The sequence below is a fragment of the Opisthocomus hoazin genome, chromosome 32 (genome assembly GCF_030867145.1).
Source record: "Opisthocomus hoazin isolate bOpiHoa1 chromosome 32, bOpiHoa1.hap1, whole genome shotgun sequence".
Classification (NCBI taxonomy): Eukaryota; Metazoa; Chordata; class Aves; order Opisthocomiformes; family Opisthocomidae; genus Opisthocomus; species Opisthocomus hoazin.
Genome location: NC_134445.1, coordinates 4317493 through 4343706, shown reverse-complemented (window position 1 = coordinate 4343706; position 26214 = coordinate 4317493). Strand labels below are relative to the sequence as shown.

The 26214-nt window shown below is 67.8% G+C and overlaps 2 protein-coding genes across 3 annotated transcripts; one reads left to right on the top strand and one right to left on the bottom strand.

Annotated features, from left to right (window-relative positions):
• The first annotated feature begins 1568 nt into the window (after positions 1-1568).
• On the top strand, positions 1569-10855 carry LETMD1 (LETM1 domain containing 1). Its single transcript, XM_075445751.1, has 9 exons — positions 1569-1693; positions 2432-2583; positions 3739-3854; positions 4077-4159; positions 6321-6507; positions 6601-6702; positions 8288-8440; positions 8735-8831; positions 9717-10855. The coding sequence occupies exons 1-9, from the start codon at positions 1569-1571 to the stop codon at positions 9785-9787; spliced, it is 1086 nt and encodes a 361-aa protein (XP_075301866.1). The 3' UTR covers positions 9788-10855.
• Positions 10856-11429: 574 nt separating this feature from the next.
• CSRNP2 (cysteine and serine rich nuclear protein 2) lies at positions 11430-25236 on the bottom strand. 2 transcript variants are annotated; one of them, XM_075445749.1, is made up of 5 exons: positions 25192-25236; positions 16248-16503; positions 14998-15257; positions 13636-13932; positions 11430-13396 (listed from the first exon to the last, which is right to left on the bottom strand). In XM_075445749.1, the coding sequence occupies exons 2-5, from the start codon at positions 16396-16398 to the stop codon at positions 12590-12592; spliced, it is 1515 nt and encodes a 504-aa protein (XP_075301864.1). In that variant the 5' UTR covers positions 16399-16503; positions 25192-25236; the 3' UTR covers positions 11430-12589. The 2 variants fall into 2 exon arrangements, with proteins under 2 accessions (XP_075301864.1, XP_075301865.1); XM_075445750.1 differs by lacking the exon at positions 25192-25236 and adding an exon at positions 21355-21409.
• Between the last annotated feature and the right edge of the window lie 978 nt (positions 25237-26214).

Sequence of the window (26214 nt, the reverse complement as noted above, 5' to 3'; positions counted from 1 at the left end):
GGGGCCGGGTTTGAGCAATGCCTGGGGGGGAAGGGGAGGATCGACCCCGCGGGCAGGGGCAGAAGCCACGCTTGTCTCCCGCGAGGCCCTCGGTGCCGTTTCTGCCGGCGCTTGGAACGCGGAGAGCAAACATGACCCAGATGCAAGCGCCCGGGGGCAGCTGCAGAACTGGTCTGGGCGCTCGGCGCGCAGCTTGGCTGCGGGACGGACGGACGGAGCTGGCATCTGGACCCGGCTGCGGGCCAGGGAAGCCGAGCCCGAGCCGAGGGAGCCACCCGGGACAGGGACCGCGGGGCTCAGGGGGGGGACCCACGGCCAGGCTGTCCCTCGCTGGCGTCCCACAGTGGGGGTTTGATCCCCCACACCATGCCCGGGGCCGGGCGGCAGCAGCCAAGGGTGAGTTACAGCCCCACCGCGGGCAGGGGCACCCCTCGCAGGGCCAGGGAAGGGGTTGAACCCCCACCCCGGTGCCGAAGGGCCGAGGAATGGGTTTAACCCCCAGCCCTGGTGGTTGAAGGCTGAGGAACAGGCTTAACCTCTGGTCCTGGTGCTCAAAGAGCCAGAGAATGGGGTTTAACTCCCTGTGCCGGCGCTCCAAGGGCCAGGGAATGGTTTTAACCCCGGCCCCAGCACTCCAAGGGCCAGGGAAGGGGCTTAACTCCCAGCCCCTGACCTGAAGGGCCAGGGAATGGGTCCAACCCCAGCCCTGATGCTCCTAGGGCCAGGGAAAGGGTCCAACCCCAGCCCTGGTGGCTGAAGGCCAAGGAACAGGCTTAGCCTCTGGTCCTGGTGCTCAAAGAGCCAGAGAACGAGGTTTAACTCCCTGCTTCAGTGCTCCAAGGGCCAGGGAGAGGGTTTAACCCCTGGCCCCGGTGCCGAAGGGCCAGGGAACGGGTCCAACCCCTGGCCCTGGTGGTTGAAGGGCTGAGGAACGCGTTCAACCCCTGGTCCTGGTGCTCAAAGAGCCAGAGAACGGGGTTTAACTCCCTGCGCCGGCGCTCCAAGGCCCGGGAACGGGTCCGCCCCGGCCCTGATGCTCCAAGGCCCAGGGTAAGGGGCCCAACCCCCGGCCCGGTGCCACCTCCCGCCGCCACAGGCAGAGGGGGGGAGGGGTTCCCGCTCCCCTCCCCCGCATTCACCACCCACCGGCACCAAGAAGCCGAGGACCCGGGCGGGGGAGGGGACGGGGGGGCTGGGACAAGGCCGCGGCCCCTCGGGGCTCTCCCGACGAGGCCCCGCGGGCCTGGAGGGGGGGGGAACCCGCGGCGGGGGCGCGGCCCCGAGCTCCGGGGGGCTCCGGGAGGTGCCGGTCCCCAGCCGCGGGCCCGGGGCACCGGTAACGGGGCCGGGGGTAGGGACGGCTCGGCCCGGTTCGAGCCCCGCTCCGCGCCCCGGCAAGCCACTTCCGCCTAGCGGTCACGTGACCAGCCACGGGGCGCTTCCGCCTGCCGTCACGCGGGCACCGGAGCGGCAGCCAATCAGCGCTCAGCTCACCCCCCCCGCTCTCGTCCCCCTCGCCCCCGCCCTGTGACCTTCGCCCTTTGGCCCCGCGCGCTGCCCCCGCCAAGATGGCGCTGTCCAGGGCCGCCTGCCGCGGCCTGCTCTGGCGCCTCGGCCCCGGGCCCGGCCCCGCCGCCGGCCTCAGCCGCTCCCGGGGGCCGCCGGAGCCGCGTCCCTCCCGGGGCCCGCCGAGGTGAGCGGGGACGGACCCGAACCCCCCCCGGAGCGAGCCCTCCGCGGCCCCGACCCCCCCCAAGGCCCCGGCCGCGGCCTCCTCCTCCCCCGCTTTGCGGCCTCGGGCTCTCCCCGGGGCTCCCCGCCGTGCTGCCCGTACCCCCCCCCCGCTCCTCAGCACCCAGCGACCCCCCCCCGCCCGGTGTAACCCCCCCCCCGTGCCACTCTGAGCTCCCCAGCTCCAGGCGCGGCCCCCCCGTTACCAACCCGGCCCCCCCGCTGCAGCTCCTGGCCCCCCCGTTACCGACCCGGCCCCCCCGCTGCAGCTCCTGGCCCCCCTGTTACCGACCCGGCCCCCCTGCTGCAGCTCCTGGCCCCCCCCGTTGCCGACCCGGCCCCCCCACTGCAGCCCCTGCCCCCCCCGTTACCGACCGTGCACCGCCCCCCCCCCGACCTGTGCCCCCCTGACCCCCCCAGCGCCGAGCCCGGCCCCCCCAGGCATGGGGGAGCCCCCAAACCCCCCCTCTTCGGGTTCTGTTCCAAATCCTCCCCCCGCTCCCCCCAGGCCCCGTCTCCAGCACCGGCCCGGGCTGCCCGTGCAGCTCAGGGGGGGGTCCCAGCATCCTCACCCCTCTCTGTGGGCTTCAGGACCCCCCCCCAGCCCAGCCCCCCGCCCCCTGCTTTCCTCGGAGCCTTTTTCCACAAAAAGCTGTCAGAAATAACCGCGGCGGGGCCGGGGGGGGTGTTGTTGCCGCAGGGCCGCGGTCTGCTGCCTCTCCACGAAAACCGGCGCCAGGTCCCTCCTCGCCGCCCTGGCCTCGGGAGCCAAGCGCCTCAACGGGCGCTACGAGAGGTTTCTGGAAAGGACCTTCCCCCGCTTCTACGTCCTCTACGCGACTTTCACCAGAGGTGGGGCCCGCGGGGAAGGGGACCTCTCTGCTCCTCCGGGGAAATCACAGAACCCCAGCATGGCGGGGGTCGGAAGGGACCCCTGGGGATCCCCCACCCAACCCCCTGCCCAAGCAGGGTCACCCAGAGCAGGGGGCACAGCACCGCGGCCAGGGGGGGCTGGAATATCTCCAGAGAAGGAGACTCCACAGCCTCCCTGGGCAGCCTGGGCCAGGGCTCCGTCACCCTCAGAGGGAAGAAGTTCTTCCTTGGGTTCAGCTGGAGTTTCCTCTGCTCCAGTTTGTGCCCGGTGCCCCTTGTCCTGTCGCTGGGCACCACTGGAAAGAGTCTGGCCCCATCCTCCTGACCCCCCCCCTGCAGATATTTGTAGGCATTTCTGAGGTCCCCTCTCAGCCTTCTCTTCTCCAGGCTGAACAAGCCCAGCTCCCTCAGCCTCTCCTCGTAGCAGAGATGCTCCAGTCCCCTCCTCATCCTCGTAGCCCTCTGCTGGACTCTCTCCAGTAGCTCCTCATCTTTCTTGAACTGGGGAGCCCAGCACTGGACCCAGCACTGCAGATGGGGCCTCCCCAGGGCAGAGCAGAGGGGGAGGAGAACCTCCCTCGCCCTGCTGCCCACACTCCTCCTCATGCACCCCAGGATCCCACTGCCCTTCTTGGCACCCAGGGCACGCTGCTGGCTCAGGGTCACCCTGTCGTCCCCCAGCACTCCCAGTCCCTCTCCGCAGAGCTGCTCTCCAGCAGCTCAGCCCCAGCCTGTACTGGTGCCTGGGGTTGTTCCTCCCCAGGGGCAGGACCCTGCCCTTGCCCTGGTTGAACCTCACCAGGTTCCTCTCTGCCCAGCTCTCCAGCCTGGCCAGGGCTCGCTGGATCCAGCACAGCCTGCCGGGGTGTCCACCCCTCCTCCCAGCTTTGTGCCAGCAGCAGACCTGCTGCGGGCCCGCTCCGTCCCCTCCTCCAGGTCATCGGTGAAGGAGCTGAACAAGACTGGGCCCAGTCCTGACCCTGGGGAGCCCCACGAGCTCCAGGCCCCCAGCCAGGCTCGGCAGTGGCAGCTGGAGACGCGCTGCCTGTTCCCTCCCCGGGGGGGTTAAAAACCGCGTCCCCGGCGCCGTTCGCCCGGGAATCGGGGACCTGACGGCGCTCTCCCCTTCCGCAGGGGTCCAGGCGCTCTTTCTGGAAGTCAGAGAAATCAGGAAAATCAAATCGGAAATGTCCCGTCAGCGACTGAGCGCGCAGCAGCTTCCCTACCGGGAGATGGAGAGGCTGCGGCAGGTACGGCGCGGCGCCGGGCACGCCTGGCTCTGCCACCCCGTGGAAGCGGGCTCGGGTTCGCGTGCGGGGCCGCGGAGAGGCCGATGCCGCCGGGTGAGCCGCGTGCCCTGCTGGAAAAATGGGTTCGGAAGCTGCGGCCGGGGCCGTGGGTGTGAATTAGTGCGGGGATTTCAGCCGAGTTCGGCGTCGGATCCTGATTCTCTCTCCTGGTTTCGGAGGCAGTTTCGCAGGGACGTGATCAAGGCCATTCCCGTCGGGATCATCGCCATCCCGCCCTTCGCCAACTTCTTGGTCATCGTCTTGATGTGAGTACCGGCGGCATGGCGATCGCGGCGGTGACGTCACGGCGATGGCGCCGCGGCCCCCGTCTTCCGCCTCCCCGCTCGCTTTAATTTCATGGAGCTGGGGGGTGGTGGTTTTTTTTTTCAGGGTTATAAATCCCGCTTCCCTTCCTCACTCTGCTCTCGCTGGGGCAGAAAACACCGGTGGCTGGGCGAGCGTTTCGCAACGCTGGCTCCTGCGAGCCAGCGGCCCGCCCGGCCCCGCTTCAAACGCGGAGAAATAATCCCCGGCACGCAGGGAGCAGCCGCGCGCGTGCTGGGCCGGAGAAAGCTCCTCGCGCAGCTCCCTCCCAGCTGTCTCCGTAGCGCCTCAGACGTCCCTTTTGCTGCCAGCTGTCCCGACGCCCGAGCTAAAGCCGGGCTGAATCCCGGGGTTTTTCACAGAATCCCAGAATCCCGGCATGGTTGGGGTCGGAAGGGACCCCTGGGGATCCCCCACCCAACCCCCTGCCCAAGCAGGGTCACCCAGAGCAGGGGGCACAGCACCGCGTCCAGGCGGGGCTGGAATATCTCCAGAGAAGGAGACTCCACAGCCCCTCTGGGCAGCCTGGGCCAGGGCTCCGTCACCCTCAGAGGGAAGAAGTTCTTCCTCGGGTTCAGCTGGAGCTTCCTCTGCTCCAGTTTGTGCCCGTTGCCCCTTGTCCTGGCACTGGGCACCACTGGAAAGAGTCTGGCCCCGTCCTCCTGACCCCCACCCTGCAGATATTTAGAGGCATTTCTGAGGTCCCCTCTCAGCCTTCTCTTCTCCAGGCTGAACAAGCCCAGCTCCCTCAGCCTCTCCTTGTAGCAGAGATGCTCCAGTCCCCTCCTCATCCTCGCAGCCCTGCGCTGGGCTCTCTCCAGTAGCTCCTCGTCTTTCCTGACCTGGGGAGCCCAGCACTGGACCCAGCACTGCAGATGGGGCCTCACCAGCAGCCTCCCCTCTGCTCCCTGGCTTTCGCGTCCCGCGGGTGGGCGAGACCCCGGCGCAGGGCAGAGCTCTTTGCGTGGGGTTGAGCCGTGACTGCGGCGGAGCAGCCCCAGCCGGGCCCGGCAGCGATCCGAGCGCCCCGTCCCGAGGCTGCCGTGGCCTTTGGAGGAGCGAATCTCCTTCAGCGACGAGGTGACCCGCGCCGGGGAGCAGGGAGCGGCCGTGGATGCCGTTCGCCGTCTCAGATCCGTTCGATTTGTCCGTGGCACTGCTTCCCGCAGCGTTTTTCCGGGAGAACCCGGCTGCCCGTGGCGTGGGGGTGGTCGGAGAGCGATCCGGCTGGCGGCCGGCGATGAGCCGCCGTTCCCCGGGGCTCGGCGCCGCGGCCGGTTCTGTTTCACGTCGTCCCCGCTGACCTGGCCGAGGGGACCGAGCGCACCCGCGGTGTTTTCGCGGCGGGGGTGGGAGCGTTGATGTGCTGGGGGGCGGAACGGCCCCGCGGCGGGAGCGCTACGTTGCGTGAGGTCCCACGCTGGGGTCACAGAACCCCCCGCAACGCCGCGGGCTGCTGGAAGAGGAGCCGGGGGGGTCGGTCGGGAGCCGGGGTGGCCAAAAAGGCCGATGGTGTCCTGGCTCGTGTCCGAAAGCGTGGCTGGCAGGCCCGGGCCAGCGCCTGTCCCTTTGTCCTCGCCTCGAATCCTGTCGTCGGCTTTAGCTTCCACGACGCTGAGGTGCCGGAGCGCGTCCGGCGACGGAGCTGGGGAAGGGGCTGGAGCCCGCGTCCTGCGAGCGGCGGCCGAGGGAACCGGCGTAGGGCGAGAGGAAACGGCCCCACGCGGCGCCGGGGGAGGCTGGGGTGGGGTTGGGACGCGCTTCCTCACCGAAAGGGTCGTCGAGCGTCGGCGCGGGCTGCCCGGGGACGCGGTGGAGGGATCCCCGACCCTGGAGGTGTTCAAACGACGCGGGGACGCGGAGGGACGGGGCTCGTGGTGGACGTGGCGGCCGGGGCTTGGCGGTCGGGCTCGATTTTAAGGATCTTTCCCACCCTGGATGAGCCTCTGGTTCCCAAGCCAACGCCCGCGGGTCCTGGGGGTGGGACGAGCTGCCGCGGCGCGGGACGTTGCTTCCATCCCTTTCCGGCAGCGCGGAACCCGGCTGCGCCGGCTCGTGCGTCCGCTTTTCCTCCCCGATTCCCCGTCTCCTCTTCTCCCCAAGGTATTTCTTCCCGCGCCAGCTCCTCATCCGCTACTTCTGGACCCCCAGCCAGCAGATTGAGTTCCTGGACGCCTACGACGCCATCCGGAGAGATTCCTACCGGGACGTGGTGGAGAGTTTGGCCCTGGCAGCGCGTTCCCTGCCCGAGCCGCAGCTCCGGGAACGCCTGCAGGAGCTCTGCGCCGAGGTACGGCCACGCCGCGGCCGGCAGCGCCCGGCCCTCCCTGCGCCGCCGGCCGCCCGCGGGAGGTGTCGGCAGCGCCCGCCGTGGCTCTTCCAGGTGCAGCGAGGTTCCCAGCCGCGCGCGGCCGAACTCTACGCCGTGAGGAATTTGTTTTCGGGATCTCCGCTGGCTCTGAGCAAGCTCCGGGTGGCTCACGTGGTGAGTGCGGCGTTTCCTCCGCCGGCCGCTCGCAGCTGGCGCGGACCGAGGCGCGAATCCCCTCGGCTCTGCCCTGGCACCAGCCCAGTTCGGGGAGGGAAACTCAAGATCAGCTGGAAATGTGTCCTCGCAGCCCGGAAAGCCCCCCGTGCCCTGGGCTGCATCCCCAGCAGCGTGGGCACAGGGTGAGGGGGGGGAGTTCTGCCCCTCTGCCCCGCTCTGCCGAGACCCCCCCGGGAGTCCTGCGCCCAGCTCGGGAGCCCCCAGCACAGGGCAGAGCTGGAGCTGTGGGAGCGGGGCCGGAGGAGCCCCAGCCATGATGCGAGGGCTGGAACCCCTCTGCTGGGAGGAGAGGCTGGGAGAGCTGGGGCTGGGCAGCCTGGGGAGGAGAAGGCACCGGGGAGAGCTTAGAGCAGCTGCTGGGGCCTGGAGGGGCTGCGAGAGCTGGAGAGGGGCTGGGACAGGGCAGGGGGTGACAGGACAAGGGGTGAGGGCTTCAGACTGGAAGAGGGGAGATTTGGATCAGATATAAGGAAGAAATTGTTCACCATGAGGGTGGTGAGGCTCTGGCCCAGGCTGCCCAGAGAAGCTGTGGCTGCTCCCTCCCTGGCAGGGCTCAAGGCCAGGTTGGACGGGGCTTTGAGCACCCTGGGCTGGGGGAAGGTTAAGCAGAGTGTGGGCAGCAGGTCCAGGGAGGTTCTCCTTCCCCTCTGCTCTGCCCTGGGGAGGCCCCATCTGCAGTGCTGTGTCCAGTGCTGGGCTCCCCAGTTCCAGAAAGATGAGGAGCTACTGGAGAGAGTCCAGCGCAGGGCTACGAGGATGAGGAGGGGACTGGAGCATCTCTGCTACGAGGAGAGGCTGAGGGAGCTGGGCTTGTTCAGCCTGGAGAAGAGAAGGCTGAGAGGGGACCTTAGAAATGCCTCTAAATATCTGCAGGGTGGGGGTCAGGAGGACGGGGCCAGACTCTTTCCAGTGGTGCCCAGCGACAGGACAAGGGGCAACGGGCACAAACTGGAGCAGAGGAAGCTCCAGCTGAACCCGAGGAAGAACTTCTTCCCTCTGAGGGTGCCGGAGCCCTGGCCCAGGCTGCCCAGGGAGGCTGTGGAGTCTCCTTCTCTGGAGATATTCCAGCCCCGCCTGGCCGCGGTGCTGTGCCCCCTGCTCTGAGTGACCCTGCTTGGGCAGGGGGTTGGGCTGGGGGACCCACAGAGGGCCCTGCCAACCTCTTCCATGGTGGGTGCTGTGCAGATGTCCCTTCTCATGGCAGGGGGTTGGGCTGGTTGGCCTTCAAAGGTCACCTAGGACAACCAGCCCCAGAACGCGACCGTTTGCCCGTCCCGGCTGTCACTGGGACCATCGCCTGCGCCGTCCCGGGCCGGGCAGCCCCGCTGGGTGGAGCGAGCTGGGCGCAGCTCAGGATTTCAGCGGGACAATTTGCCGGATAATTAAAAGGGACCAAAACCCCGGGCGTGTCTGGAACGGGAGAGGCGTTGTCTGATGTAATCTGTGCCCGAGTGGGTCGGACACCCGTGCTGGAGGGCCCAGCCGCCCTCGGCGCTGACCCCGCTCTCCTTTTCCCTCGCAGAAGGCCCTGAGCCGCGTCCTCTTCCTGACCCCCCACCTGCCGCCCTTTTTCCTGAGGCGCCGCCTGCGGAGCCACGTCCTGGAGATCCGGCACCTGGACCGCGCCATGCTGCGCCTGGGCTTGGGCCAGCTCTCCGAGGAGGAGCTGAGAGCGGTGAGGCCCCCTGCTCCGGCCCCCCGACGTCCGTCGCGGAGCTGCGTCGGGGCGCGGCGCCTTCCCCCGGCCCCGGCGTGAGGCGGGTCGCGGCCGCTCGCCGTCGCGACGGCGTTGGCCGAGCCTGTTCACCGCGCCGCGGCACGGCGGGGAGCGGATCGCCCTGCTGAGCCCCGCTCCACGCCGAGGAGCGACCCCCGGCGCGACCCCCGGCGCGACCCCCGGCGCCCCACGTAGCCCTGAGCCTCCATCCCTGAGCGCGGCCGTGGTTTGTGTTCTCTCCCCGCTCCGCAGGCCTGCTACCTCCGCGGCCTGAACTCCACTCACCTGGGCATGGCCGAGTGCCGCGCCTGGCTGGAGCAGTGGCTGAGGCTCTCCTGCAAGCTCCAAGGTAACGGGGTGGGGGGGCACGGGGGAGCCCCTCAAGTTTCTCTTCGGCTCCGGGGAAATTTGGGGCCTGGACAGGCCGGAGAGCTGGGCAGAGAGGAACCTGGTGAGGTTCAACCAGGGCAAGGACAGGGTCCTGCCCCTGGGGAGGAACAACCCCAGGCACCAGCACAGGCTGGGGCGGCCCTGCTGGAGAGCAGCTCTGCGGAGAGGGACTGGGAGTGCTGGGGGACGACAGGGTGACCATGAGCCAGCAGCGTGCCCTGGGTGCCAAGAAGGGCAACGGGATCCTGGGGTGCATGAGGAGGAGTGTGGGCAGCAGGGCGAGGGAGGTTCTCCTCCCCCTCTGCTCTGCCCTGGGGAGGCCCCATCTGCAGTGCTGGGTCCAGTGCTGGGCTCCCCAGTTCAAGAAAGATGAGGAGCTACTGGAGAGAGGCCAGCAGAGGGCTGTGAGGATGAGGAGGGGACTGGAGCATCTCTGCTACGAGGAGAGGCTGAGGGAGCTGGGCTTGTTCAGCCTGGAGAAGAGAAGGCTGAGAGGGGACCTTCGAAATGCCTCTAAATATCTGCAGGGGGGGGGTCAGGAGGACGGGGCCAGACTCTTTCCAGTGGTGCCCAGCGACAGGACAAGGGGCAACGGGCACAAACTGGAGCAGAGGAAGCTCCAGCTGAACCCGAGGAAGAACTTCTTCCCTGTGAGGGTGACGGAGCCCTGGCCCAGGCTGCCCAGGGAGGCTGGGGAGTCTCCTTCTCTGGAGATATTCCAGCCCCCCCTGGCCGCGGTGCTGTGCCCCCTGCTCTGGGTGACCCTGCTTGGGCAGGGGGTTGGGTGGGGGACCCCAGAGGGCCCTGCCAGCCCCCACCACTCTGGGATTCTGTTTTGTTTCAGCTTCGGAAGCTTCGCTCCTGGCGAACAGCATGGTCCTGCTGTCCCTCAACTACGTCAGAGCCAAGGAGTGAGCGCGCTCAGCGCCGGCGTCGCGCGCAGCCTTGGCCGCCCGCAGCCCGGTGCTGCCGAAACGCCTTTTCGGTGACGAGAAACCGCAGCCCGGAGTCGGCGCGAGGAGGGCGAAGACGCGATTCCCTCCCTCCGGCGCCGCAGGTCTGTGCTGCCGCCGGCTCTTCCCGTCCCCTTCCCGTCGGAGCCGGCTGGCGACGCCGCGGGGCCCAGCTCCGGCGTCCGGCGCGGCGGCTTCGCTGTTGCGGCTCTTCAAACCGCGTCGCTGTCATGGCGGGAGAGGAGCGGGAGCGTCCCCGCCGCCGCGGGGCACCTCCCTGCGGGTCTCGTGGTAGCGGGCTCCCTTCAGCTTTGGGTTTTGCTGCTCTGTGCCTCGCGCGGGGAGTTTTTATTTAGTTTCTTTCCTCCACTGAGCAGTCTTAAAGATTAAAAAAATCTCCCTGAGGGGGTCACGAAAAGACCCCCCCAGTCCCCGGGTGCCCTTACGGGGGGGTTCCCATGGTTTTGCTCGGCTGCGGTTGCGTCCTGGTGCGGCCGGGGCTGGAAACGCCGCTGCCGATGGAAATTTGGGCTGGAAAAGCAGCGCTGAGCTGCGGCGAGGCCTTCGGCGGAGGCCGCGGGCTCGCGTTCGTCAAGTTCTGCCTAATTAATCGTTCTGCCCGGCGGCGGGGGCTTGGCTGGCAGCTCCCCCCTGCGCTGAGGGCTTCGCCCCTCGCCTTGCCCCGGCGCTGCAGGGGAAGCCTCTGGCGCTGGGGTGGGTTCGACCCTTCGTGGGGCGTTTTAAAGACGGAAGCGGGCGAGCGAGCGGCTCGAGCATCCCCGGCGGCCGCTGCCTGGCTCCGGGGCTGGGTCCCGCTGACGGGGCCCCCCCGGCACCTGGAGAATTTCCTCCTTTTGAAGCATTTTTAGGTTGTGAAATGGCCCAGTGCTGAGCTCCTCGCTGACCCCTCGCCCCCCCGTCCTCCCCGTTCCCCCAGGGATTTGCGGAGGGGAATTCGCTGGGGTGGGTTTAACCCCCCCCCCCCCCCCAGACACAACTCGCTGCGCAAGTTTGAGCATTTCTTTTTATTTTTTCCACTTAAATATTCTCTTTAAATACAGCATTATCACCAGGAGAGGAACAGAAAAGGCTGGGGGGGGGGAAATAAAGGACAAGCTTTGGATTCACACTGGAAAATGAGAAAGTAAAAAGCCCGGGGCGGGGGGAGCCGAGGCGCCGGGGCTGCGGCCGGGCCGCGTTCCCCGCAGCGCGGCGGCGGGGAGGGGGCCGGCGGGTTTCTTCCCCGGCGCTGAAGCGAGCGGGAGCCGGCGTTCGAACCGACCCTCGCAAAATACCGGTGAGAGGCGCTTTCATTGCACTATGGACAGCGGAGGCATCTTTGTAAAAATGGAATAAACCCGAGGAGGTCGGTGCTCGGCGCAGAAGCCGCCGGCATTGCGGGATTCGGGCTGGCGGTTGGCCGAGCCGGCGCCCGGGGCCGCCGAGGGTTTGGGCCCCAGAGCCGGGGGGGGGGGAGTCTGCTGGAAATTAAAAAATAGGAGGGGAAACAGCCCAAAATAAAGACTTCCACCCATTCAAGTGTCGCCATTTGCTCCGTGGTTTTTTGTGTTTTCGCCGCTCGGAGTCGTGTGGGAGGGGAGAAGCCCCCGCGGCTCACCCGGTGCTGGCGCGGCCGCCGCTCCTTGCGGTGGGGCCGCGGCCGAAGCGCCCGGTGAGGCCGAAGGCTCCGTTCCTCCGGGCTCAGCCCCAGGAGAGCTGCTGGGAGCGCGCCCCGAGCCCCCCAGGCTGCAGCCGGCCCCCTCCCCTCCGCTCGGCCCTGGGGACGCGGGGGGGAAGCGCTGGGGCAGCGACGGGGGCTGAAACCCCATCGGGCGCCGGCTGGGAGCGCGAGAAGGGCCCGAAACCCCCCGACCCCAATTAAAGCACTTCGTTAGGCCGAGGTTTTCCCCTCCCAGGACGGCTCCCTCGGAGCAGCGTCCCCGGCCAGGGGTTTCTCGGAGGGGAGACGCTGCCCCGCGGCCGTGCCCAGGCTGGGGGGTTAAAGCTGCCAGGGCGAGGGCAGGGACCCCCGACTCCGCAGGGACGCTCCCAGGGTGGGGGGGGGGGGGGGTGGGTCCCATCCCAGCGCTGGGGGTCCGGGGGGGCGGGAAGTGCCTTGGCTGCGGCCGCTCGCCTTGGCCATTCCTCGAGGCCAGCGCGGCGCGGAGGGACGGACAGACGGACGCGGGTCTCCACCACGGCTGTCCCGCGGGATCAAACTCTCCCAATCCAGGATCCAGCTGGTGAAACCCCCCCCCCCCCAAATTTTTCAGGGAGCGTTTGTGGGCCGGGGTCTCGCCCCTCGTGTGTGACGGGAGCCTCCCCGCCGGTGCTGGGTCCTTCCGGAAGCGTCATGGCCGTGGTGACCGGTGCCGGAGGGACGGGGCTGGAGCACGGCCGGGAGGCGGCGGGTTGTGCCGCAGCGCGGTGAACATTCATTAACGGGGGGGGAAAAAACTGGAAATAAGGTCTTTTTTCGTTAAAAACCAAAGAGGGCAGAGGGCTCCTGGCGGGAAGGAGCGGCCAAGGGAAGCGGGAGGCTCCATGTCTGGCGCGTCCCGGCCACCGGCATCGGCCGAGCCGCAAAAACTGTCTCCGCCGGGCAAGCGAGCGGCTCCCGGCAGCGGGGACGTTGTCTGACACCCCCTGTACAGAGCAGCCCCCGCTCCCCCCGCCCCCAGTTCAAGAGCCACCAGTGCCCGCCGCTGGTCCATAAAATATCACTGTCAATAAATAACCGAGTGCCGAGGGGGGCCGGGGCCGCTCAGACGGGCAGGACGGGCCCCAGCGAGCGCTCGTCGGCGCAGGGCGGCTCGCGCGCCCGCTCCGGGGCTGGCGCCGGCGGCGCTGGGGACGAGGGGGGGGGTTTGGAGGCTTCGCCCTTGCTCCCGGCGGCCGGGCTGCAAGTCACCCCGGGGCCAGGGACGACGCCGAGGGTCTTCTCGGCCGGGCAGGAGGACGGCGCCGGCGGCTCCGCCGCGCTGCTCTCGCCCTTGGCGCCCGGCACCGGCCGCTGCTCCACCTGGTAGTAGACCACAGGGCCATCGTTCAAGTAGGGTTGGTCGCCCGCGGCCGAGGCCGCCTGCTCCGAGCCGTCGGCGAAGCAGAGGACGGACGAGCCCGGAGGTAACTGGGCTTGGATGAGGATGGGGGCGGCGAGACCCGGGCACAAACCCTCCGGCACGGCCAGGGGCTCCTCCAGGATGCAAACGCCCAAGCTCTCCACGCCGGAACCGTTGCTGGAGTCTTCCTCAGCCTTCAGCCTCTCCAACTCCTCCGCCGTCTGCAGGTGCATGACGGCCGTCTCGTTCTCTGCCATGAACTCCTGGAAGTCCTGCGTTTCGGCCGGCTGCGGCCCCAGCCAGTCGCTGGCGGAGCCGTGAGCGGCCGCGGCGGCCGCTTCCTCCTCCAGCGCCGGCGCCCGCCCGCCCTGACGCTTGTTCTCCAGCTCCAGCTTCATGATGGTGTGGAGGTAGTGAGTCCGCACCCGGATGGGGTTGAATTCGATCCGACCGGCCATGTTGCCGCAGCCGTCCCGGGAGCAGCCGCAGGGGAAGGACACGCGATCCACCTGGCAGGGAGACGGACACGTGGCAGCTCCGCCATCCCGCAGGATCCCTCCCCGGCGCCGAAAACCCCACCGCGGCGCTGCCCGACGGCGGGGATTTGGCGCTGGGGGAAGCTTCTCCCCTCCGAGGCGTCCCCGGAACAAGGCTGGAGCTGCGCCCCGGCCCCTCCGGCAGCACCCAGCACCCGGGGAAGAGCCCCGGCACCCCGGTTTCACCGCCGGCACCTCCTCCCCGGACTCACCTGGCATTTAATCCCCGCCTGGCTGCAGGCGCAGGCCTCCGGGTCGCAGTAGAGGCGGCAGTCGCAGCCGCACTCTTCCCGGGACAGGCGGATGGCCCGCAGCTCCTGCTTCTCCTCGGCGTCGATGCGGTGGACGCCGGAGGCTCGCAGCAAAGCTCGCCGGCGTTTGGTGGGCAGCGGCTGCAGGAAGAAATAGTCGTCCACCTCCACGTTCTCCACGTCGATGTCGTCGTCCGAGACGTCCTCCAGCGTCAGGCCGTCCGCCTCCTCCGACTCCACCGTGCCGTTCTTGGTGAGCTGCGGGGCAGAGTCAGCGCCCGCCCCGGGGGGAAGACGCCGAAGCCCCGGCGAGGACGCGCGTCCCTCCGTCCGGCTCCGCGTGCCCCACCGCCTGCCCAGCACCCGGCTCGGAGCCTTCCCTCGGCCCCCCGGCACCCGGCGGGGTCCGGCACGGCGAGCTGAGCCCCGCACAGAGCCCACACCGGGTGAGCCACGCTGCGGGCGGGCCCACGGCAGCTCATGGGGGAAAAAAAACGGGGTGAAAAAATAAATAAAGAATTCAGAGCAGAAAATCCCTTTTCTGTCTCCCCTCCGCTACGGCACCCTGCAAACAGCGAGGTGAACAGAGATTTGCCGCTGCTCAAAACACCGGGAGCGCCCGTTGTCCCCGGGGAAAATGAGGTTTAAAAGCAACGGAGGGGCCCGAGCCGGATCCTGCAACGAGCCTCCCGCCCTCCCCACGCGCCAAAATCCCCCCAGATCTCGGCCTCGAGGATAAATGGGGGTCCCCAGCCCTCCGAAAGCTGGCAGGCGCAGAGGCAGCAGCCGGAGGGCTCCGTGGCCTCCGGAGGAGCGGGTGGAAAAGCCTTTGGTTTTAAAAAACCCATTAAAAAATACAGAAAAGCAAGAGGCGGCGGGCGGGATCAGCGTTCCTTCGCCCAGAGCCGGCTGCCGCGGCCCGACCGCAGGCTCCGGGCACGGCCCGCGGGCACGGCCCCGGCACCCACAAACCGGGTAGGGCTTGGGGAACCGGCAGAGCCACCCGAGCTCCCCGCCGGACCCCACGCTGCCTCCTCCCAGACTGGGATTTCCACCGGCACGGACCCGCTGAGGCTTGGCCGACGGCTCCAAACCCGGCACAGGTCGATGCTGCCCGGCCGGCTGCGCGCGCGGACACAGCATCGACACAAAAAAGAGGTAAAAGGAAGAAAAAGGAAGATTTGAGCGGCGATAAACCCATCCCCAGCCGGTGCGGAACGGCAGCCTGGGTCTCCCCCCTCCGACCGGGCTCACGCTCCCCCGAAGCTCGGGGAGGTGTTTTCCGCGGATTCCACCAGCGACGCCTCGCCTCCCCGGCCATACCTTCATCTTCTTGGCGTGGAGCTTCTCCTCCTTGAGGTGCTCGCGGAGGATCTCCCGGTGGTTCACCTCCTGCTCCTGGGCGAACTCGCAGAGGGTGTAGCGACGGACGGAGTTGTGGCGCTGGGCCATGCCCAGGGAGCTGCCGCCCTGGCTGGGCACGCTGGTGAAGCCCTGGCATCGGGCGAAGTAGTAGACGGTCACTTGGTTGAAGCGGACGTTCTTCCGGCGAAGCTGCTTCTGCCGCTTGAGGATGGAGGTGGCTGCAGGGAAGGGAAGCCAGAGAGGGGCTGTTAGCAGCAAAAAAACCCCTCGGGGGTCCCGTGAAGACCTCCTGCCCCGTCGGGAAGAGGCTTTTCTGCAAGCCTGGGGCTCCCAGGAGCGGGGCGAGCGCGTGCTGGCGGCCCTGAGCTGGCTTTGGGCGACTTCTCCCAGGTAACCAGCGACAGGACGAGAGGCAACGGCCTCAGGTTGTGTCAGGGGAGGTTCAGATTGGATATCGGGAAAAATTTCTTCGCTGAAGGAGTTGTGAAGCCTTGGCCCAGGCTGCCCAGGGCAGTGGTGGGGTCCCCATCCCTGGAGGGGTTCAAAAAACACATAGATATGGCACTTGGGGACACGGTTAAGCAGGCGTGGGGGTGCTGGGGGGACGGTTGGACTGGGTGATCTCAGAGGGCTTTTCCAACCTTCCTGACTCTGTGACGGCTGCGTCTGCACGGGCTGCGTCCTCCCCCCCGATGCCCCCCAGACCCCGGCACCATCACCACGCCGTTCAGCCACCAGAGCATCCCAGAAGGGGCAAATGCCAGGAGTGGGATAGAAAAGGTCCAGGATGGGCCTTGGCCAACCAATCTGGGGGCTAATACGGGGAATTCCCTGGGGTCTGGCGCAACCCGTGCTCACGGCACCGAGCGGGTGTCCGCTCATCACCCCGCAGGGGTTCTAAGGGATGAACGGGCTCAGGTTGCGCCAGGGGAGGTTCAGATTGGCCATTAGGAAAAATTTCTTCGCTGAAGGAGTTGTGAAGCCTTGGCCCAGGCTGCCCAGGGCAGTGGGGGAGTCCCCATCCCTGGAGGGGTTCAAACACCGCGTGGACGTGGCCCTTGGGGACAGGTTCAGCAGGCATGGGGGTGTTGGGGTGACGGTTGGCCTTGATCTGAGAGGTCTTCTCCAACCTCCACGATTCTGTGATTCTAACGGGGGAAGAGCGGAGCCAGCCCAGCGCCGGGAGCTCGCCGTCCCCCACCACTCACGGATGAAGCCGGTGGAGCTGGAGGGGTTGACGCTGTCGCAGCTGTCGGCGCTGTCGCTGTTGGAGATCTCGTCGTCCGAGTTGGAGCCCGGCGAGCCCACGTCCGCATCCTCGAACCTCCTCTTGAGCCCGGCGCTCGCGATCGCATCCATTGGGCCGGGGTTCGCATGGGGAGCTGGCGGGCGGCGAGGGGGAAGCGCTCGGCCACCGGCTCTTGGGCGCCGGCCCCCGGGGCTGCCGGCGGGCTCACCGCGTCCCTGCGGACAGGGCGAGAAGCTGTAACGGCATTTCGGATACGCCAGCGTCGCTCGGGATAACGGGAAAGGTTTCCCCGGCGCAGGAGAGGAGCCGCCCCCACCCCTGCCCTCCCCACCCCGGATAAAGCCCCCGACGCGGCTCCGCTGTTCTCCTCCCCATGTCTGGTCTGCGTGCGGTTATTTATTATTATTTAATAACAGCCGTTAATTTTTGGGTGGCCCTGGAGGGGTCGGGCAGTCGGGCAGGGCGACGGCTGCAGCTCCCGTCCGGCTGAACTCTGTTCTAAACCGATTCGTGGCCGAATTCACCCCGCAGAAATGGAGACGCCGGTTTTATACAGAAAGGACACGACCACCGCGTGCTTCACCCCAGAAATCACCTTTTCACCGAATCCCAGCATGGCAGGGGTTGGCAGGGACCCCTGGGGATCCCCCACCCAACCCCCTGCCCAAGCAGGGTCACCCAGAGCAGGGGGCACAGCACTGCGGCCAGGGGGGGCTGGAATATCTCCAGAGAAGGAGACTCCACAGCCTCCCTGGGCAGCCTGGGCCAGGGCTCCGGCACCCTCAGAGGGAAGAAGTTCTTCCTCGGGTTCAGCTGGAGCTTCCTCTGCTCCAGTTTGTGCCCGTTGCCCCTTGTGCTGTCGCTGGGCACCACTGGAAAGAGTCTGGCCCCGGCCTCCTGACCCCCACCCTGCAGATATTTCGAGGCATTTCGAAGGTCCCCTCTCAGCCTTCTCTTCTCCAGCCTGAACAAGCCCAGCTCCCTCAGCCTCTCCTCGTAGCAGAGATGCTCCAGGCCCCTCCTCATCCTCGCAGCCTTAAGATGTTCCAAGATGTTGGAAGGGACAAAGCCGCCGTAGGATTTTGCTCCCAGAGTCTCCAGAGTTTTCCTGCCCCCTCGTCCATGGTTTACCCGCGGGAAGCCGGGAAACACTCGGCTCCAGCTCAGAATTTTCAGGGGCTGATCCGGCGGCAGGAAGGCTGTCGAGCATCGCTCCTCATCCTCCCGATGCTTTTCACCGGTGGCTTTTGCTGTTTCAGGGAGCCCCGGGCATCCCTTGCTGCCCGGGCTGCCCCGCACCCACCCAGCTGTGCCATCTCCTCGTCCCTTTACGTTCCCTCCGCTCCGATCACCGTTCTCATGGCAACGGAACAACCGGCTTCGATAAAAAGCATGTCAGCCACCGGCATCCCTGCCGAACGCCGGGGAGCCGACGGGATTCGGGGACAACCGGGCAGGCAGCTCAGCGACGGGCCCCGCATCCCCTCCGCCATCTTCAGAGCCGAAAAGGGAGCGCGGGGCCCTTCTCCTCCCCCGAGAGCGGACGCGCCGGCGCCAAAGCCGCAGCGGCACCGGGGCCGCGGCGAAGCCCCCGAGCAGGGCGCGACTTCCCAGCGCGTGGATGCCACGGCTTGGGGTTAAATACAGCTTTTTGGGGTGTTCTTCTGCAGGTAAATTGCTTAATCCTGTCGCTAAAGCATGGGGGGGAGCAGCTGCTGAAGCAGCCCAAGCCTCAGCCCAATTAGGGAGCTGATTTAATGAACGCCGATCCCGCACATCATCCCAGGGGAAAAGCGGAGGTGGAAAACACGCGCTCGAGCACCGCCGCCACCACGTCCCTGACACCCCCCCCGCCTTGGTTTACCACCTCCATCGCCCCAAAACGGCCCCGTTTCCGCGCCCGGGGGGCCCCGGCCGGGCTCCTGCGGGTGCTCCCCCCTGCGCCGGCGATGCTCGTCCCAGGGTCGTCAGCCTCGTTTCATGCAGAAGATAATTAACGAGGAGACTCTCGGCGGTTTCTCCCCTTCCCTCCAAAGCAAATTTTTCAAAATATCACCTAAAAATCCTCTCTGTTGGGTGCCCCCGGCGAGGAACCTCGGACGGCGTCCGGGTGGACACCTCCACCTCCGGCACCAAACCCCGTCCGGGGCCGGAGCCGGGACCCTTCCCCGGACGCGCCCGTCGGGACGCAGCCCACGTCCTTCACGTTCCCACTTGAGGAGCAGCTCCCCGCGCCGGGGGGGTCCAAACGGCCCCGGAGTGCGGGAGAAGGAGCCGGAGGCAGCAAGGCGGGCGCCCGGCCGGGCTGGGCCGGGGACGCGGAGCCGGGAGACGCTGCGGGGACGAAGCCATCGGGAAAATGAAGTTTCCATCTCGTGCCGCCGCGCCGGAAGCTCCCCGCTCGCGCAGGCGTCCTCCTCCGCCGCCATCGGCGTGGCCGCGGCTGTGTAGGTCAGCTTAATTAATTTATAAGCCTAAATTATCCTTTCTTTGATGGAAAAAACCCCACTTTTGAACACAAGCAGGGCGCGGAGGCGAGCCCGGCAGCTCGGGAGCCCCCGAGAGCCAGCGCGGAGCCTGGCGACGCCGCCGGAGCCTCCGCGAGCGAGGACGGGAGACCCTCGCGTCACCGTCCGCTCCCAGGGTTCGCGGCCCCGAGGTCGGGCTCTGGCTCGGGCGAAGGCTGAAGGAACGCGGCGGGGGCGAAGAGCCGGCGTCCTCCGTAGCGCAGGGCGGCTCCTCCCGGCCGCAGCCCGCAGGGAAAGCCTCTCCTCCCCCCTCGATCAAAAACACAGCCGGGGAATGAAAATTAATAATGATAAACCTATTAACGTCAGCGGCAAGAGTCAGAGTGGAGGGGGAAAAATTAAAATAAACCCTTTGCAAGTTTTGTTCCATTTTTCAATGGAGATAAAGCCCCCAGGAAGGGGTTTGGGTCGGGGGAAGAAGGGGCTTGGCTCAAACGCCGTGCTCCACGCGGCCCCGGCTCCCCTCCCTCCCGCTGCTCGGCCCCAGCGAACGGAGCTCGATTAAAAATATGAATTTTTTCCACGGCAGCCGTTGCTGGAATTGCCTTTGGGAGCGGGGAGGGGTTCGGGAGACGGACAGGACTCACGCGATTACGGAGCCCGTCCAGCCGCGGGGCTCCCAGATCCGATCGGGAGAACCTGCCGGCTCGAAGCTCACCCGGGGTTAACGAGCCCGCATCATCACACGTAATTAACGCCATCAATAACCCCCCTGGTTTGTGGCTTCCCAGCTTTGAGGAGAGGAGGGGGAGAGGGATGCTCCGCGGTCCCCAGAGCTCGTTTGCCGACGCCGAGGGATCGGCCAGGTCCCACTAACGAGTTTCCCGTCGCCTCCCGTGCCGCCGGCGATCCCCGATCCGCGCCGGACGCGCCGCCGGGCAGCGACCGACTCCGGAGCAGCGAGCGGTTTCATTCCAGCTATTCGGAGCGATTCAGTAATTCCCAGGCGGGGACCCCCTCAGCCTCCCGCGGATCTCGTGGTCGCTCCCGGGAACCTCGCACGGACGGCGGGCTCCGGGACGGAGCAGCTCGGAGGATGCTCCCGATTTCCTCCTCGGATTTGCTCCCCTCTGTCGCCTGCTCCAGCTGCGTCCCTCCGGCCCCGCTTTCCCGAGGGTTTCCATGGGCCGCCCGTAAAAAGCCAGAGGCAAAGCGGGCCCCGGCAGGGTTTGGAGGTATCAGAGCTGTCGGACACAGGGCCGCGGGATTATTTCGGCAGCCAGATGAGGAGAGGAGAGGAATGATAAGCAAAAAGGAATTAAAAATAAAATAATATATATATATATACATGTATATACATATATATACACAGGGAGAGACCTCCGGGCTAGGCAGCAGCCTGCTGGGCTTCGGAGCAGCACCCCGACCCCGTCCTCCTCGCATCGGAGCAGCTCCCCGACCCCGTCCTCGCCGCGTCGGAGCAGCACCCCGACCCCGTCCTCGCCGCATCGGAGCAGCACCCTGACCCCGTCCTCGCCGCATCGGAGCAGCACCCCGACCCCGTCCTCGCCGCATCGGAGCAGCACCCCGACCCCGTCCTGGCCACGTCGGAGCAGCTCCCCGACCCCGTCCTCGTCGCATCGGAGCAGCACCCTGACCCCGTCCTCGCCGCATCGGAGCAGCACCCTGACCCCGTCCTCGCCGCATCGGAGCAGCTCCCCGACCCCGTCCTCGCCGCATCGGAGCAGCACCCCGACCCCGTCCTCGCTGCATCGGAGCAGCTCCCCGACCCCGTCCTCACCGCATCGGAGCAGCACCCCGACCCCGTCCTCACCGCATCGGAGCAGCACCCCGACCCCGTCCTCGCCGCATCGGAGCAGCACCCTGACCCCGTCCTCGCCGCATCGGAGCAGCACCCTGACCCCGTCCTCGCCGCATCGGAGCAGCTCCCCGACCCCGTCCTCGCCGCATCGGAGCAGCTCCCCGACCCCGTCCTCGCCGCATCGGAGCAGCACCCTGACCCCGTCCTCGCTGCATCGGAGCAGCACCCTGACCCCGTCCTCGCCGCATCGGAGCAGCTCCCCGACCCCGTCCTGGCCGCATCGGAGCAGCACCCTGACCCCGTCCTCGCCGCATCGGAGCAGCACCCTGACCCCGTCCTCGCCGCATCGGAGCAGCTCCCCGACCCCGTCCTGGCCGCATCGGAGCAGCACCCTGACCCCGTCCTCGCCGCATCGGAGCAGCACCCTGACCCCGTCCTGGCCGCATCGGAGCAGCTCCCCGACCCCGTCCTCGCCGCATCGGAGCAGCTCCCCGACCCCGTCCTCCTCACGTCGGAGCAGCTCCCCGACCCCGTCCTCGCCGCGGACGGGCGTTATTTCAGACTGGCCCACGGCACGCAGGATAAAACCGGGAAAACCCAATCGAGGAAGAACCGAAGGAGCCCATTTCACCCCGCCGCAGCGCCCGGCGTCTCCCGGGAGGCGATGCCGGAGCGCAGAGCCGGCGGCTGCCAGGAGCCCGGCTGCGATTTCCTATTCCTCCCCCCTCCCCGAGACGAGGGCGGCTCTCGGCAGCGCGGAAAACGGTGAAACCCACCCAAAAAGCGGCTTCCCCGCCGGCTCGGCGCTCTCCCTCGTTACCGGTGATGCAGCAGGATGAGCGTTGCCGGCGGTGACACGGCAGCGTCGCTGCAGAGCGTCGCGCCGAGGCGCTGAGCACCCCCCGCTCGCCCCGAAAGCGCCCGCGCCGGATGAAGCACCGCGACGCGGAGCAGCAGCTCCCACCGTCGCGCCGGGTCGCACGGCAAAGCCCCGAGCCCGCCGAGGACGGGGGAACGGGCGTCTGTCCCCCGGTGGAGGCGAAGAGAAACCCATAGGGAACTCGAAGCCGCGCTCTGCGCTTCCTCCGCTGGGAAAGAACGCCGAGCTCAGCTCCCCACGGCGGCCGACGGGATGGGGACCCCCCGCGGCACCACGGAAAATCCGCTTCGGTTCGGGTTCGGTCCCGCTTGGGAAGGGTCCGGCGCGCTCGAGCACGTGGCCGGCTGGAGCGGAGCACGGAAACCCCACGCCGAGGGGGGTAAAAATGAACCCCACGCTCGATAATCGCCGGAGAATGAAGCCGGGAGATGGAGAAGAGGGCGGGATGCGGAGGGACCTCCGCCCGGCCCGGCGCACGCGGTCCCGTCGGGTCCCGGCGTCGGGGCAGGAGCTCGGACCAAGCCCAGAGCCGGGATGAAGTGACCCCGGCGGGGCGGAGGGCACGGCCGCTCGGCCGCCGCGCAGAGCTCGTCAGACGCCTCCCGCGAGGAGCCGCAGCCGGGAGGTCGGCGGATCCGCTGGGCACGCCGGCGAGCCGAGGTCCTCACCCCGCCAGCGAGCGCCCACCTTCGGGTTTCGGTGACCAACGGCAGGAGGTTCGGTTTCCTCGTCCACGCCGCCGCTAACGAACGCGGCTAACGAGTAAATCTGGGCTGCGGCTCCCACGGCCCGAGCAGCGCCGGAGCCTGCGCTTACGCAACCGGCGGTGGCGAGGGGTCCGGGCTGTCCCAGGGCCCCGAATCACCTCGGCGCGGCTGCCGGAGCTGCCGCCGACCTCCTGGGGACGGCCACGCGGGCGCGACGGAGACGGAGGGGCCCAAAAATCCCCCCCGGTCGCCCGGAATCGAGTCGTGAAGGTGGGTCCGCCCCACACTGCGCGTGGTGGCTCCACGGATGACCTCCATCCAAAGACCTTGAAGGTGAAGGGGAAGGCGAGGGCAACGGAAGACCTTGAAGAGGAAGGTGACCTCGAAGGGGAAGGTGAGGCCAACGGGAGACCTTGAAGATGAGGGCGAAGGGACACCTTGAAGACAAGGGTGAAGGGAGACCCTGAAGGTGACGGTGACCTCAACAGGGGACCTCAAAGGCAAGGACAACAGGAGACCTTAAGCATGAGGGCAAAGGGAGACCCTGAAGGTGACGGTGACCTCAAAGGGGAAGGTGAGGGCAACAGGAGACCTTCAGGATGAGGGTGAATGGAGGCCTCCAGGACGAGGGTGAATGGAGGCCTCCAAGGACGAGGGTGAATGGAGGCCTCCAGGACGAGGGTGAATGGAGGCCTCCAAGGACGAGGGTGAATGGAGGCCTCCAAGGACGAGGGTGAATGGAGGCCTCCAAGGACGAGGGTGAATGGAGGCCTCCAAGGACGAGGGTGAATGGAGGCCTCCAAGGACGAGGGTGAATGGAGGCCTCCAAGGACGAGGGTGACCTTGAAGGGGAAGGCGAGGGTGAAGGAAGACCTTGAAGATGAGGGTGACCTCGAAGGGGAAGGCGAGGGTGAAGGAAGACCTTGAAGATGAGGGTGAAGGAAGACCCTGAAGGTGAGGGTGACCTCGAAGGGGAAGACAAGGGCAATGGGACACCTCGAAGACGAGGGTGACCTCGAACGGGAAGGTGAGGATGAGGGGAGACCTCGAAGATGAGAGCAAAGGGAGACCCTGAAGGCCCTGGCGAGGGTAGGGCAGTTGGAGAACGTCGCCCTGGTTGTCCCACCAGTCCAGCTTCTCCTGAGGGTGAGCGCAAGGCTGAGGAGCCGAACCCTCGCTCCTGGACGTTCTTCCCTGGCCACCACGCCAGGAGGAGACCACGGAGCAGCCAAGCCCGCGGGGTTCCAAGCCACCAGCCCTCGGCTCCCACCGCGAGAACCCTGCAGAGGGTGGGGGCCACGGCTGGGCAAGGAGAAACCTTCTCCGGCGCAGACTGGTGGAGGTCCCACCACGAGGGGGGATCGTCCCGGCCCCCTCCTGCCCTCCTGACGCCTGCAACGGGGCCAGGACCTCCACGCGACGTCCCCTCCCCATGCCACGTCCCCTCCCCGCCCTCGCAGATGCCAGGCCAGGACCCCCCCACCCTCCATGACGGTTCCTCTGCCAGACCACCGCATCCCACCACCATCACCAGCTCCACCCCCCACCACGAGCGTCCCCCCAGAGGGCAAAGCAGCCAGAAGGTCCCACAGGACCCTCAGCTCCCCTCCCCAGGACAGCAGTGGGGAGAGCCTCCACCACAAGACCCCCCCCATCCACTATAGCCCCCCCCCGCATCCCCCATATCCCCTATAGGTCCTGCAGCTGGAAGGGGGGGGGCACATCCCCTATAGGCCCCCACACCCCCTATAGCTCCCCCCCCCCAGCCAGAAAAGGCCCCCGCACCCGCCACAGGCCCTCAGCTATAAGGGCCCTCCACATCCCCTATGCCCCCCCCGCCAGTAAAGCCCCCCCTCATGTTCTCTACAGGCGTCCTGCATGCCCTACAGCCCCCCCGCCGTAAAGCCCCCCCCCATCCCCTACATACCCCTGCACCCCTCTGTATGTCCCTCTGTAAATCCCCCCCCCCGTCCCCTATAGGCCCTGGCATCCTCCACGCGCCCCCACACCTGTAAAGCCCCCCTATCCCCTATAGCCCCCCCCATAAACCCCTGCATCCTCCATACATCCCCCAGCTGTAAACCCCCCCCATCCCCTATAGGCCCCCCTTCTCTATAGGCCCCTCAGCTGTAACATCCCCACTCTCTATAGCCCCCCCAGGCCCCTGATGCTCCACGTGCCCCCCCTAGCTATAAAGCCCACCCCAACCCCTATAGCCCCCCCCTTCTCCATAGGCCCCTGCATCCTCCATACGCCCCTCAGCTGTAACCCCCCCACCCCCTATAGCCCCCCCTATCCTTTATAGCTCCCCCCAGGCCCCTGCATCCTCCATGTGCCCCCCCCAGCTATAAAGCCCCCCCACCCCCTATAGCCCCCCCTTCTCTATAGACCCCTGCATCCTCCATACGCCCCTCAGCTGTAACCCCCCCATCCCCTACAGCCCCCCCATCCCCTATAGCCCCCTGCTTCCTCCACGTGCCTCCCCCAGCTATAAAGCCCCCCCATAGGCCCCTGCATCCTCCATACGTCCCTCAGCTGTAACCCCCCATCCCCTATAGCCCCCTACATCCTCCACACGCACCCCCCACCTACAAAGCCCCCCCCAACCCCTATAGCCCCCCCTTCTCTGTAGGCCCCTGCATCCTCCAGACGCCCCCCCACCTGTAAAGCCCCCCCCATAGGCCCCGCATCCTCCATCTGCCCCTCAGCTGTAACCCCCCAACCCCTACAGCCCCCCCATATCCTATAGCCCCCCCTTCTCTATAGGCCCCTGCATCCTCCATACATCCCCCAGCTGCAAAGCCCCCCCCCCGCCCCCAGCCCCCCCCAGGCCCCTGCATTCTCCACCCGCCCCCCCCAGCTGTAAAGCCCCCACCCTCTATAGCCCCCCCATAGGCCCCGCATTCTCCACCCGCCCCCCCCAGCTGTAAAGCCCCCCCCATAGGCCCCGCATCCCCCATCCGCCCCTCAGCTGTAACCGCCCCCCCCCGCAGGCCCCCCTCCCCCGCACCCCCCCCCCCACTCACCGGGTCCCCGCGGGGGGGCGGGGCCTGGCGGGGCGGGGGCGGCTCCCGGGGGGCGGCCGGGCGCGCGCTGGGGCTGGGGCCGCGCGGACCCGCCCCGCCGCCCGCTCGCCGACAACAATGGGGCCGCGAGCGCTGCGCCGCCCCTTATAACCCCCGCGTCACGTGACGGGGTCCTCGCCCACCGGCCTCCCCCCCGCCGCTCCCCGCCCGCGCCGCGGGGGACGCTGGGAAAGCGAGGCCGGCAGGGGAGCGGCGGCGCGGGGCACGCTGGGAAGTGTAGTGCGGAAGTGACGGGGGGGGGGGGGGGGGGGGGCAGGTCGGGCCCGGTCCCCTCGGCCCGGAGCCCTCCGCGGGACCTAGCGCGGGGCCTGGGCGGCTTCACCCCCTCCGGGGCTGGGGCAGGGCCTGGAGGGGAGCGGGGGGACAGCGCGGGGAGTGCTGCAGGCCGCAGCCCCTCACCCCAACGCGGCGGCCCAAAGCCCAGGGCCCGGCCCAGGAGCCCAGGCTGGAAACAGCAGGAAAAACCCCCAAATCGCCGTATTTTAGCAAAAAAGGAGCAGCTGCAGCTCCAACGGCTGGGAACCCACGGGGCAGCTCAGCGGGGGGGGGGGCCAGGACCCCCTCGGCAGGCAGCAAGCCCCCCCCCCCGCTCCATCCTCCCCTTCCCCAGGCAAGGGGGCAGGGGGCTGCGGCCCCCCCCGAGCCGGAGCAGCTCCCCGGGGGGGTGGTGGTGGGGTGTGTGTCTCCCTGCTTTGGCTGCTCCCTGCTCCAGGAGCCCCCCACTCACCTCGGCTCGGCAGCCCCCCCGACGCGGCGCTTCCCCCGGGGTTACGCATTAGCCGAGTTATTAACTAATAAGCAGGCCAAGCGATAGGATTAACAAACCTTCGTTTGCCCCCCCCCGACTCCGACCCCTTCATCCCCTCCTTGTTTCCAGGGTGGGAGGAAGGACGAGCCCGTCGCTACCCCGAGAGACGAGTCACTCTGCCGGCATTTTCCTCACCCGACGGATTAAAACCAGCC